The 13,394-nt window shown below is 39.1% G+C and overlaps 1 protein-coding gene across 2 annotated transcripts in view; it reads right to left on the reverse strand.

Annotated features, from left to right (window-relative positions):
* Positions 1-255: 255 nt before the first annotated feature.
* LOC127583121 (tumor necrosis factor receptor superfamily member 16-like) overlaps positions 256-13,394 on the reverse strand; it is a 114,640-nt gene continuing 101,501 nt past the window's right edge. For both annotated transcript variants that reach the window (XM_052038895.1, XM_052038894.1), the window contains one exon: positions 256-2,558. In XM_052038895.1, coding sequence (XP_051894855.1) covers positions 2,254-2,558 — 305 coding nt within the window. In that variant the 3' untranslated portion in view covers positions 256-2,253. The remainder of the gene's footprint in view (positions 2,559-13,394) is intronic.

Here is a 13,394-nt window from a genome sequence, read left to right on the forward strand (position 1 = left end):
TTTGCAGTGGGCATTCAAACTCACCACCAGCATCTGTGAAAAACATTCATTCATGCGCCAATAATTTTATGGCAGGAGAGACTTATGCCTCAGCTGGGGATTTTTCTATGGCATAATCCCAATTCCTACCAATCTCAACAAAGAGGTCTCAGGGAAGGGCTGCACTGTCAGGACAAATGGATACCCACCCAATCCTTTTCTTACAAAGGAGGAAGATAGCAACAACTGAGAACAATGAAGAAAAGAACTCAAATGAACAGATGTACACCACATCCATTTTTTTCACATCTTTGATAAAAATTCTAGTAAACTTTATAATACCGTTAACTTTATTAATTAGTAAAAGGCTTGACATTCAGCAATCTGAAAGAAAATTGTACATTTCGACATAACTTTGAATGAAATATTTAACAACTGATGCTCTTAAATTGAGATCATTTGCAGAAAGAGTACAACCATATTTAGCAGTAAATGTTAATGTGTTTTATACATTACTTTGGTTCCCTGACAGTTGTACATATTTTCAGCTGTCGAGGAACCTTTAAAAGATTGTCGGCACTTAATGGTGTACCTCTCTACCACAGCTGTGGGTCACTAGCATAGGAGACTTCCCCATAAAAAAAAACAAAGTATAATGTTCAGCCAACAATACAGCCTAAAAACCCAGCATGCAGGAACAGAGAGAACACTTCTTCATCAATAAAGGGTAAAGTTCTCAGGTTGGCCAGTGACACTATAACATAAACTAGCCAATTCAAAGTGACATGCTCACCACAGATACATCTCTTTAGTCAAATTAATTTCATACATTTGGATTTCACCTGAATGCCCAACATTTATTGCCCATCTCAAATTGCCCTGAGAAGGGTATGATACAACTAATGACATGTTAGATGACTTTAGAGGGCACTTTGATATGAGACTGGACCTACTTATGGATCACCATTGTAAGAATGACAGATTTCCTTCCTTAAAAGAAATCTCTCTGAAGATTGGAGTCTTAACTAGGCACTGAAGTTACAATCATTGATTAATGTGTTAGATATCGACAGCTGCCTCAAACACGCTTAACCATTTTAATCAGCTGCTGTTTGCAAAGTCATATTTTATGGCAATACGTGGTTTTAAAAATTGGAAGAAAACATTTGGTGAACAGTTAAGAATAATTGCCCCAGTAGTTTAAATATTTGAGATCAACAGTGCAGCATTTTTATACTATTTAAAATGAACAACTCAAAAACAGACCTTGGATCTTATTGAAAAGCAGTGATAGTAATTTAGTCCATAGTTGGCTTAGAATCAGGGACAGTCACTAATTCTATATCAAATGCTAATCCTACTAATACTTTCAACAATCCCATTACAAATTTATATTCAGAAGTAGTAATTACTTAGAACATGGACATCTTACTTTGGAATAGATGTTGAGAAAATGATCCAATATATTTCATTTCTTGTATCCCTAGATGAAACTGAAATTATTTTCATAGAGTGGGTGGAGAGTTCTGTGACAGGATGAAATTTGTTGCCCTCTCTTGTCACGGCATCAGACCCCTCTTCTCCACTTGCCTTGGTCACAGCCACGTGATTTTAAGATGAAGAGTTAAAGATAACAGAGGTCCCTTGTGCTGGTTGAAACTGCAACAAAACTTTCCCTGATACTTATTATTTATGCCCAGATGATTGTTAAAAATTCCAAAGTCATGTGGCATTGCCTTTTCCCTAAATTTTCAGGGAATCCACAGTGAAAAGACACACAAACATCCTGGACTAAGAATTAGCCAGAACATCTCTGGTAGCTTTGGACTACGCTAGAATTAGTTACACAAACACTAGTTTGACACATGCGGAGAGGACTGCTAACAATGTACAGGACCGTAACATACTTTTCTGTTTAGCTGAGAGTGCTGTAGCACAAAGATACAATGTCCATGCTTTGACATTTACACATATGTCCCGTTTAGCACTCGGGCTTAACTAAACCTGGCCCATTTCAAAATGTGCACATAATATTTTTCCTAATGATTACAGAAAAGACAAAATCTGATTTAATTACATGAAAGCGTTTCTGCTTCTGCGGCACACAGTCACTTTGTACAAGAGAGAAGGCAGGACAATACTGGAAGTTATGCATCAGTGCACAGAAGGATGTTCTTAAGCATTGAACTGAACCCCCTTTTCCTTCAGACATTCTTTTATATCCAGTCATTCCAAAAGGAACATTCAGGAGAATTAAGGCTGACTGGTTCACTCTCACACGACCGACATGGCTGTGGGCTCATTGCTGAGGCTTTCAACGATGTCATCTCTTTTCAGCTTACGTAGAGCAGTGCAAAGCGCATCTGTGGTGGCGCAGTCCTTGGCTGACCAGTCGGAGAGGAGGGCTCGCACCGGGTGTTCGTCCTGCTTGAAAGTGTCTATGTGTTCCTCGCTGTAGCCCAGCAACCCAGCCAGGTTGCACCATTCTGACTCCTCCTCACAAGTGTTCAGCAGCTGCTCCACCTCCTCCTGCTTGTGAGGAGGTAGGGTGTTGTAGAGGCTTGGTTCCACCCGTGTAGCTGAAAACAGAAAGGAGGAACACCAGTAAATATCACTACAGTGACAAGGAAAATTGTTTTAGTACATCCTTCCACATAAATTCAAGCAAGTCCGGTCGTTTCTCATTAGATGTGTTTGATTGATGGGCAGGAGAGGGGTGGAGGCAATGCCAAGCCACATGAATGTGGACATGAATGTATAGTTCCACTCTTGACTGCTGGTGATTATAGTTGGAGAATGGCCAACAGCAGTTACAATGCAGCACACATTAGATAGAAGACATAACATTTGCACAGTTGTAGTGATATGATGGTGTTAGCCAATAATTTAGAGGTAGACTATTCTTTCCAAAATATTCAATGCAGGACATTCCCAAGTCTGTGATCTTGAGCTTACCCCTGTCTGACCAACACTGGAGTTACTTATCTGACAGATTTCCTTTGTCCTATCCATCACTCCCCAATTCTCCCTGCAACTTAAAACTAGCTTGCTTTTTTACGCTGAGACAGGGCCCTTAAACTGAAACATTAATTCTGTTTCTCTTACCACAGATGCTGACCTGACCTGCTGAGTGTTTCCAGCATTTTTTGTTTTTATTATTGTAGTCTATAAACCAGATGAAGCAATTTAAGATTATGGAAAACTACCTGAAGTTTCTGCTCATATGGACTCCTAAACCAGGAAGTATGTACATACAAAGACAGAGTAGGGAAGCCTGTGGTATGCCTGGAGTTATCCTCCACAGCCAAACATCCCATCCAGCATTCAAGGTGAATGCTCATGAATTAATAAAGGGCATTTGGATGGGGTAGCAGAGGATGATTGCAACCAGTAGAACAACAGTGAATAGTGGCAGATTAAGTATCTCCAGGAAAAAGAGAGACAAAAATCAGAGTACTGAGGATCACTGAGTTAATAATTTATTGCCTGTTGTTAATTTTACACTTTTATCCAATTATGATCAGTACTTTTAACATTAATATTTACTTCTAAAGCCAAATATTTAAGAACAATGAAGTAAGAATAAAAAGTCAAATGAATTGAACTAAAAAAACAGAAACATATTAACATTTTCTCAAAACCAGCATATATAATTTTGTCAGTATTGCCATGACTTCATTTCAAACATCACTTCTATTTTTAACCTGTTGATATATACAGTATATAAAAAATATTCTTTTTTTTGTTTTCAACTTCCAGCAACATGTCAGACAACCTGCCATAGCTGCATAGCTTCCTTCCTGAGATGTCTAGTGTAAGATTATGGGTAGGGAGGAGGAGCTGGGCTGTGACAGGACCAACATTCGATAGGGAAACACAGAGAGGAGCAGTGATTGTTGACCTGTAGTTAGTGTTGTATGTACGAGAGGGATGGGAAGGGGTGTGGCAAGATTAACTGATGGACTTGCTTAATAAAAAGACCTGTGAAAGAGATAAATGGGGCAGTTAACGTTGCTGCTTGTAAAGAAGTTGTGACAGGTGCTTCAAAGGAGCCTTCAGAAAACGCAAAAATACAAGACCATATGCTTAGCCAACAGTCCACAACCTATTATTTTAATATAAACCACATTTATAGAAAATCAAAGACATTCTTGCAACTCAATATTTTTAAGATCACCATTGTTAAAGGGAAAAGTCAAGATTTGTATAATTAGTGGATACTTTCCATGCATGTAAATGATCACAAATGACATTTGTTGGGTGTCACTTTTGATCATTGTGCATTCAATAGAGTCAGAGGAAGCAAAATCAGGAGAGGTGGGGGGGGAAGTGGCTGATCCAATATTGGCAACAGTTAAGATGACCCTTACTGTTTCCATTATTAACATATTGGTCAGAGTCTGAGACTGCATCTGTTTTAAACAATGTGTAAATACCATTCAGTACATTGTTGTCTGTAGTGAATGTATTTCAACTGGTTCAGCCTGACGGAAGTTTGCAGGTAAAGTTAACTGATATTCTGCTCTTAGTGACTTAGATTTTAAGAGCCTGAAATTTCAACAGCTTTAATTTCACTGAAACCAACAGCAGGGGCTCAGACCCTGTGCAAAGTCAGGGATGAGGTGAGTGATGCCCTGGTGTCGAGGGCTGGAACTCAAGGTTCAGGACCATAGCTTGGAAAACCCTGTTTCTGTGTTCTTCTTATGAAGTCACTTGTTAGCTGAATACTGAACAGCCTGCTTGCACCTGACAGGTCATTTTGCATAAACAAAAAACCCCATGAATGATTGAAACAAGCCATCTGTTTTCAGTAAATGCATTGCTGAGAGCCTTGATCACTGAGCAACAATTTAAATTGCATTGAATAGTCATGTTTGAATACTTCCAGCAAATGCATTATTGTTAATTGATGAGAGGGAGGGAATGCGATCCACAATTAAGGATAGTTTTACTGAAATTACTTGGCTGGCAGTTTTTTTTAAATTATATATCAATGTTATGCCACATTCACTGCATCTCTTTAATTTACTTGTAATTGTTTTATTGAAATTCAGAAAACATTGAGAAGAAGAAATATGGACCTGCTTTTCCTCAATCCTCCTGCTTATGAGGAGTCAAAAAATAAGCAAAATGAAGAGGAAAATCAGGGACTCAGTCTTCACTCCCATTTTCTGGTGTTTCTCTGGAAGGATATGCAAATAAATGTCAAAAGGCTTTGTGCCTAATCTCCGTCTGATAGTATCAGATATAATTCAAGGGCAAACAAGCTCTATAAAACATTATTCAATGTTGGGTTCAGGACACAGATTTTCAATACCAAGTGGAAATTTATTTCTTGATTTGTTAATTTAAAAGATAACAGTTCTGCTTTAGGGTGTGTTGTAGGTTGCTATTTGCTTCCATCACAAAGGTTAAAATAGAGTGGGCTGGAAATTCTAGTGAAGCTAGAGCCACGAGCTGTAAATGTCATTGTATCCCTGAATATGTGCCTCCCAGTCGTATAGTCTGAGGCTCGACTAGGTGGGGTTCTGGCCTGTGTTTTTGCTTAGGGTGGGGAGGTTGATAGAGCCCTATGCTGTTTTTGGGTGGAGTGGTAGGGTGAGAGTGAAGAGGGTTTGGGACCTTGAGGGAAGGGGGTGGGGGGATGGTACAAAGAAGCTTCATGGCTGAGGTGCTGGCCTCTCAGTGGATCTCAAGGTGCAGGGGAGGGAAGTGATAGGGCCAGAACAATGGAGGGTAACTGAGAAGACTCCCAAAATACTGTTTCATTGAGAAGACCTAGTTACACTGGGAATGCTCACAGAATAGTCTGAGTTCCCCCACAGTGCTCCAAAAGGAGTCCAAACCTCATCAGTGCAGCATAGGTGACGTCCTCCAGGGACTGTCCAGTCAAATTTCCAAAGTGACAAAAGACTACCTGAAAATCTCTCCAAAAAAAAAATTGATCGTCAATCACATAACATTAAAAAAGAGAGTTTTGTGATTGAATTTCAAAGCAGTACGCTTTAACTATTATCTAGAAAAAATTGTTTTTGATACTTTAGAAATATAAGTCTGATTGATCATTGAAGCTGATACTGCATCAATGACTCATGCTGGGGATAAAGAAATTTAGTGAACTTACATAAACTTCAATCTGTCATTCCATTCTTCTATCCCTCACCTGTCATCCCCACTGCCCCCTTGACTAGTGGGTGAAGATCATTAGACACAATGAGAAGGAGAATTCCTTATGTTACTGCACTAGGACCCCAGAAGGCTGGACTAATACTACCGAGGCAGGGATTGAAATCCTGCCATAACAGCTGGGGAATCTTGTATTTCAACTGGCTCAGCCTGATATATGTTTGCAGGTAAAGTTAGCTGATTTTCACAAACAAGCTTTCATTGAGTAAGATTTGAAGACACGCTGGCCATGAAATTTCAATAGCTTCCCCTCCACTGTCACAAATACAGAGCCCCAGGGGCTGCAGAACCAATGCAAAGACAGGAACGAGATGAGCGATGTCTAGATTTTGACGACCAGACTGCCAATGTTTGGGGTCGTGAATTGACAGCTGAATATCGAAGTGTCTGCTTGCACCTGACAGCTTTTTTTTTGCAAAAGCAAATGACCTGTCAAGTAGTTGAAACAGGCCATCTGCTTCCAGTGGATGATTATATGTTCTGATGTTCAATGCTGAGGCATTTAATTGTAGAGCAACAGGACAGGATAACAAAGTAAATTGCATTTAATAGCCAGAATTTAATTTTTCCAGGAAATGTATTACTGCCAATTGTTGAGATCAGAACTACAGCTAGGGACAGTTTCACAGAAATAAAGTGGCCAGCAATTATTTTTAATTACAATGCAAGTGTTGCATAGGTTCAGTTGTCTTTCTTGATATCATACCGAAAAAACTTACTAAAAGTCACAAAGAATTGAATATCAGGTATGTTGTTTAAGAGGAAGCAAATATGATTCTGCTTGTTTCGTGCTCTGTCCAAGTCTAATTTCACTGCTCATGGGTTTTCTAAGTTCCCAGTTAAAATGGATAAAGGCATAAATAATGCCACCGACTCGAGAGCACAAGTAACAATCACTGCCATTTGGAACAGACAGTGACGTTGGTACAGTCAGTGTAGTTCAATAATAATTAACAAAAGAATTAACCTTTGCTAAGCCTTTATAAAAACAAGAATGTTCTCTATTTAAGTCCAAGAAGCAAGCAACCAGAATGTAAACTATGTAAACAGAATGCAACTTTATCACTAAAATTTAATATGTGGCAAAAGCATGTTTTATACCAAATCTGGTTAAATTGTGGAGGGACGTCATTAGATTGTACACACTGACCTGGCAAACTTGGATTGTGCCTGGGCACAGCACTTCGAGCTGTGTCACACTAGGTACTGATAGCTTTGAGTGGTGAATGAGTGGTGACAGGAGATTTGTTGACAGTAAATTGAAACAAGGCATTTATGCATCACTTGAAAACCAACCTCAAAAAAGAACAATTTTGTTCCATTCCACACCACATAGAAATATATCTATAGAACAGCAGTATCCTTGAGTAACCACAACTTCAATTATATTTTTCTCTCTATATCAGTTCCTTTTCCACTGCTAAATAAATGCAGTTAAATTTTAGATATTCAAATTAGACTTGCAAATTTTAGGTCCAAATTTCAATCCATACAGCTGCTCTTATTTTCAACTACAGGAGAAAAAATAATTCAGAAATTTGAAGCAATTAATATGCATGACATGAAGATAGGTCAGATCGACATAAGTAGAAAACTCATGCGCAAAATCCAGTCATTTGAGGTTTACCTGTGAAACTGAAGGTTTGTCCTTTGACCAGTGTCACTTGGTTCAATCAGATTTAATAAGTATCCTCTGAGATACTTATGATTTGATCATGTTTCCTTGGACAATTGAATCATATTGTTTAAACATTATTTCATGAGTTTTGTCAGCAATAACGTGGCTACTGTTTACACAATTAATCCTACAGGTTAACAATATGCTTCATACAGTTGTCTGAATTATCTGGGAAATAGAATGCTTTCCAACTTCCATTTCATGAGGCCAAATCCTTCTCTTTCACACCATCATGGTCCCTCAGTGAGCTTCATTAACTCAAGTTCCTTCTCCAATATGTACCTTTAAAACTTTCAATTAGAGTACTCTTAATCCCCCAGCTCTCATCTGTTGTGATCATTTAGATCCAATCTGTGGTGCAACACTGGCAGCTTTTAACGTATTCCACATTGGGATTATACATGGTTTGTGATCAGTAGGCATTACTGCAAGCTGCAATGCCCAGTAGGTGACCCCCTGCCTCCCATTCGCTGGCTTCATTGGGCAGAGTAAGCCATATTATTGCCAGGTCTGAACAACATCAGCAGTTTCCCTTTGCATTTGTTTCTGGAGATGCATCTAAAGTCAAAGTTGAGTTTATTGTCACATGCACAAGTACATGTATGCACAGGTGCAATGAAAAGCTTACTTGCAGCAGCATCACAGGCACATAGCATCAGATACACAACGTTCACCAGAAAAACACAAATATTAATTATACAAAATTATACAAGAAAGAACACAATTGGAACAAATAAACCGAAGTCCATTGTAGTGCAAAGTGGTCAAAGTGGTCATAGTGTTGCTATACTGAAGTAGTGATTAGGGTTACTGATTACTAATCAATTTCAAAAATTTTAGTTGGAGGAATGTGGTATTTTAGAAGAAGTTTGGACATTTGATTACGTTAAACCTGCAGATGCAGCTCAACAAATATAATTCTGAACATTTATTTCTATATTAAAGTTTTTGCTCTCTATGGATTAAAGGCTCTGGGAAATTTCAACATCCAAACAAGGAATGGGTTTAAAGATCCCATAAATCATTTATTTTACTTACTTACCAGGACCTAGGAAGCCATTCAGCCCACTGGATTCATGCCAGCTCCCAGCAGAGCAATCCCATTAGTTAAGTTCCCCTTTGTATTTCCCTGTAACCCTGCAATCTATTCTCTCACATATCCATCAACTCACACAAGAGATTCTGCAGATGCTGGAGTCTGGAGCAACACACACAAAATGCTGGAGGAACTCAGAAGGTCAGGCAGCATCTATGGAGGGAAATAAACAGTCAACGCTTCAAGTTGAGATAAAGGGTCCTGAAGGCTCCTGATAAGGAGTCTCGACCTGAAACGTCGACTGTTTATTTCCCTCCACAGATGCTGCCTGACCTGCTGAGTTCCTCCAACATTTTGTGTGTGTTGTTCCATCAACTCACCTTTGACTGTTTTGCCATTTACCTATATTAAGGGGTAATTTACAGTAGCTAATTAACCAACCTGCATGTTTTTGGGGGGTAGGAGGAAACTGGAGCTCCCCCAGGAAAGCCACATGGTCACTGGGACAACACGCAAATTCTGTGCAGGCAGCAATGGAGGTCAGGATCGCACTGGGTTACTAGAACTGTGAGGCAATGCTAACAGCTGCATTGGTAACCAAGCCTGTTGAGCACTGTTTCCTCAGCTGAAACTCATTCAGCTTTGATCATTTCTACATTTAATGTCTGTAAATTGCTCTTAGTTTCTCCATGAATAGTTCCAGCTAGTCAAATAACAACCATGACATGGAAAAGAATATTTCTCTGCTTCACCCCATCAGCATGAAGTACTATCAAATTTTGGTTATATTATGACGTATGTTCCAACATGAGGCTAAATGTCGACAGCATCTTTTTGTTTTACTGCTGGAAAAACAATTGAACAACTGAACCAAAGGATTGCCCCGTAACTATTTCAGAACGAATGTGGAAGTCATCAATGCCATTTCAGCCAGTTATACTTTATTACTATTGTTGTTCTAATGCTCCCATGGGTATTCTTTCTGGCTAAGGCTTCCCTGAGCAGTCTTATGCAGGTACTGTTTAGTTTCTTCATAAATGTCCTGGTATTCCACGTGCATCAAGTGCACCATTAGAAACATTCCCTCCTCTGTGCTTCTAACAGTTTGATCTTCTCTTTCGTACGCAGTTCTTTGGAATGAGCAAGTGTCAATGATCCTGGTGTTAGTGGAAAAGACACAAGGGACGAGAGCACCAATGACTATTCCTATGTAGCATGCTAACCTCTTCTGTACCTCTAATCAATGTTTGCAAGTATTCTAATCATTAACCTTCTCTAATACTTCCTTCTGCTCAACAGTGCAGTTTGCTGCCTCACACCTCTAGTGAACCTGCATTCAATACTTATCTCCAGAGCTGTCAGTGAATGCTTGGGTTTCTCCTGGGTTATAGAGCTATACAGCATGGAAACAGACCCTTTGGCCCAACTCATCCATGCCAACAAAGGTACCTATCTAAGCTAGCACCATTTGCCTGTGTTTGGCCCATATCCCTCTCAACCTTTCCAATCCATGCACCTGTCTAAATGTCTTTTAAACATTAAAATTATACCTGCCTCAATGTCTTCCTCTGGAAGTTTATTTTATATCCCTACCACCCTCTTTATGAAAGACTTGCCCTTCAGGTCACCTTTAAATCTTTCCCCCTCACCTTAAACTTGGGGTCCCTAGCTTTACACTCCTCTACGCTGGGTAAAAGACTGTAACCATCTACCACTCATGATTTTATAAGCTTCTGTAAGGTCACCCCTCAGCATTCTTCACTCCCGGGACAACAGTCCCAGCCTATCCAGTCTGTCCTTATAACTCAAGCCCTCCAGTCCTGGCAACATCCTTGTGAATCTTTTCTGCACCATCTCTAGCTTAATCACATCCTTCTTGTGCATAGGGTTCTCTGGTTTCCTCCCACAATTGGCCATTGTAAGTTGCCCCCTGTGTACAGCCAAGTGACAGAATCTGGGGCAAAGTTTCGAAGAATGTTGAGAGAATGAAATAGGATTAGTGTAAATGCGTGCTTGATGGTTAACATGGACCTGATGGGCTGAAGGGCCTGTTTACATGCTGTAGGACTCTGTGACTCCATGACTCTAATTCAAGGTGCAATTTTTTCTACATTAATATTTACTATAATCCTTCTGGTTTTATTCTCTGTGCATTTGAAGAGTAATTTTTGCTGTGACCTTTCCCACTTTGTTTGAGAATTATCTGTCCATGTACAGTCAATCACTGTAGAGGGTAATCTTGTCAACAAAATCGAAGTATATGGCATAGGAAATCTTTTGCATTATGCCACATTTTTGCATGTTACGTGACTGAGTTTTACCTATGATACAATCATGTTTGTGCACATGTGGTGCACTTCCACAAATTCAATCCAGATTCTCCATTTACTTTGCATAGATACACATGAAGACTACCAGGTACTGATATCTTATTCCAATTATTTCCTGTTCTTTAGCTACCTCACCTGGAGACTATACATGGGCAAGAATCCCAATGCAATGTCACTAGACATTGCTACATAAAATTAGGAAAGAATATTTCAGTTAGTTTGGAATGTTAGCCAAATTTGACCATTAATTAAAAATATTTTATAGAAATAGATCTGTGAAACTATAGATCTGTGGAACTTCATTCTTTGAGCCAAGAGGTTTTGATAGGGATATTTAATATATTAAGTAAAATAGAAAAGGTACTTCTGGTCATTTTAAGCTAAACTGCAACTAAAGAGTAAGGTGATTTGGATACAATGTCTTTGTCTGCAGTGTCTTTGTGGCCCTTGTTGTGTGATCCTCTTATTTCACAATATAAGTCATTGTTTTATCTCCTTCATTTTGTGCCGTGTGAGGCTATAACCCTTGGAGTCCATGCAAGAGCTTATAGCATTTTTTTCTGCTTGAATAAGCTCTAAGCTTATATATGTTAAATTTGCAATATTTTTCTAGGCCAGAAATCCAGGTGAAGTTTCTGACCCATAATGCAATTTAACAGCAGATGGGGAAAAATTAGGAAGAAGTTGGGGATTTTAATCCTGCATTTCAAAAGCCTGTAGATCAGGGTTGTTCACACTTGGCCCATGCACCATTTTTAATCTGTAGTCATGATAGTGTAATTTACAAAGCTCTCTTAGAGTTAGGTCTCTGCACTTGTTTGAATTTGAAAAAGGTTATTAATGACATTGTTTCATTGGAGCACGAATACTCAGTTGGGAACACTGAAATCTGTTATTTCCAATTTAAAATCAATGCAAATTACAATTTGCAAACTGAAAGACAAAAAAAAACTTTAGCACATTCAATACAGATTATAAAGAAGACAGAACCAGAAAGTATACAACAAACCCTAGATGATGTGTTTGAGAATTAAAATGGTATCAACAAATTGGATAATTGTTGTACTACATACATTCTTTGAAATGGATCAGACAACTTTATGGCACTGTGTTTAAATGATCCTACAATGATTGTATTCCCCCTTCCCTACACCAGTACGTAGAACCAGTTATAATTTGGTTCTGCTGGTTTTCTCAGTGACCACATTCAGACTTGTTTCCCAGGACCTTCTACTGCTCACTGCTTTACATGAATGATAGGAAACTGAAGTCAATTCCCAAATCATAACTCCAGATCCAACCTCATCCTATAATAATGGTGACCCAGCAAGAAAATTGCAGGGTTCAAACCTTAATTGAGAGCATCAGTGTCAAAATGTTAGTGAGCTGTTTACAATTTAGTTGAGGGTTTTGCTTTGGTGGTTTGCCCTTAAGCTGCATTCCAGGTTGAACAGCACCGACCAGAAAGAATCCTGTAGCAGTTTATTATGGGTCTGTTTGGTTACATAGTGGTGAAGGCATTATATTCACAGATTTGAACACTATACAGACAAAGGTGACTCAGTTATCTTTCTCACAAATAATGTAATGATCATGATCAAAGATGAGGTGCCTGCCCTTTATATTGAAGTCTCTCCATTGTCTGTGGATGGCAATCCTAGAGCTTCCTCTCTAAGGCGTAAGGGCAAGGGGCTGTAGTAGTGGCGGATTTTAACTTCATTTACCGGGATTGTCTTAATGCAAGGGCTTAGACGGGGCTGAATTTATTAAGTAAATTAAGCAAGTTTTTTGAAGCAATGTGTGGAGAGTCCCACTAGAGACAGGGCAGTACTTAATCTTATTTTAGGAAATGAAACTGGACAAGTGGTGGAAGTGTCATTGGGAAAACACTTTGGGAACAGTGACCATAATTCTATAAGTTTCAAGATAGTTCAGGAAAGAGATAAAGTTGGTCCTCAAGTTAAGGTCCTAAATTTGGGGAAGGCTAATTTCAATAGAATAAGAGAGGACCTGGCGAATGTAGATTGGAGGCAGATGCTTACAGGTAAAACAACATCAGAGAAGTGGGAGTATGTGAAAAGAGAGTTAGTAAGAGTTCAGGGCCAGCATGTTCTGGTGATGACGAAAGGTAATGATGGCAAGATTTGGGAATCTTTGATGACAAAGGATATTGAAGGTTTGAACA

Source organism: Pristis pectinata, chromosome 25, assembly GCF_009764475.1.
Source record: "Pristis pectinata isolate sPriPec2 chromosome 25, sPriPec2.1.pri, whole genome shotgun sequence".
Taxonomy (NCBI): domain Eukaryota; kingdom Metazoa; phylum Chordata; class Chondrichthyes; order Rhinopristiformes; family Pristidae; genus Pristis; species Pristis pectinata.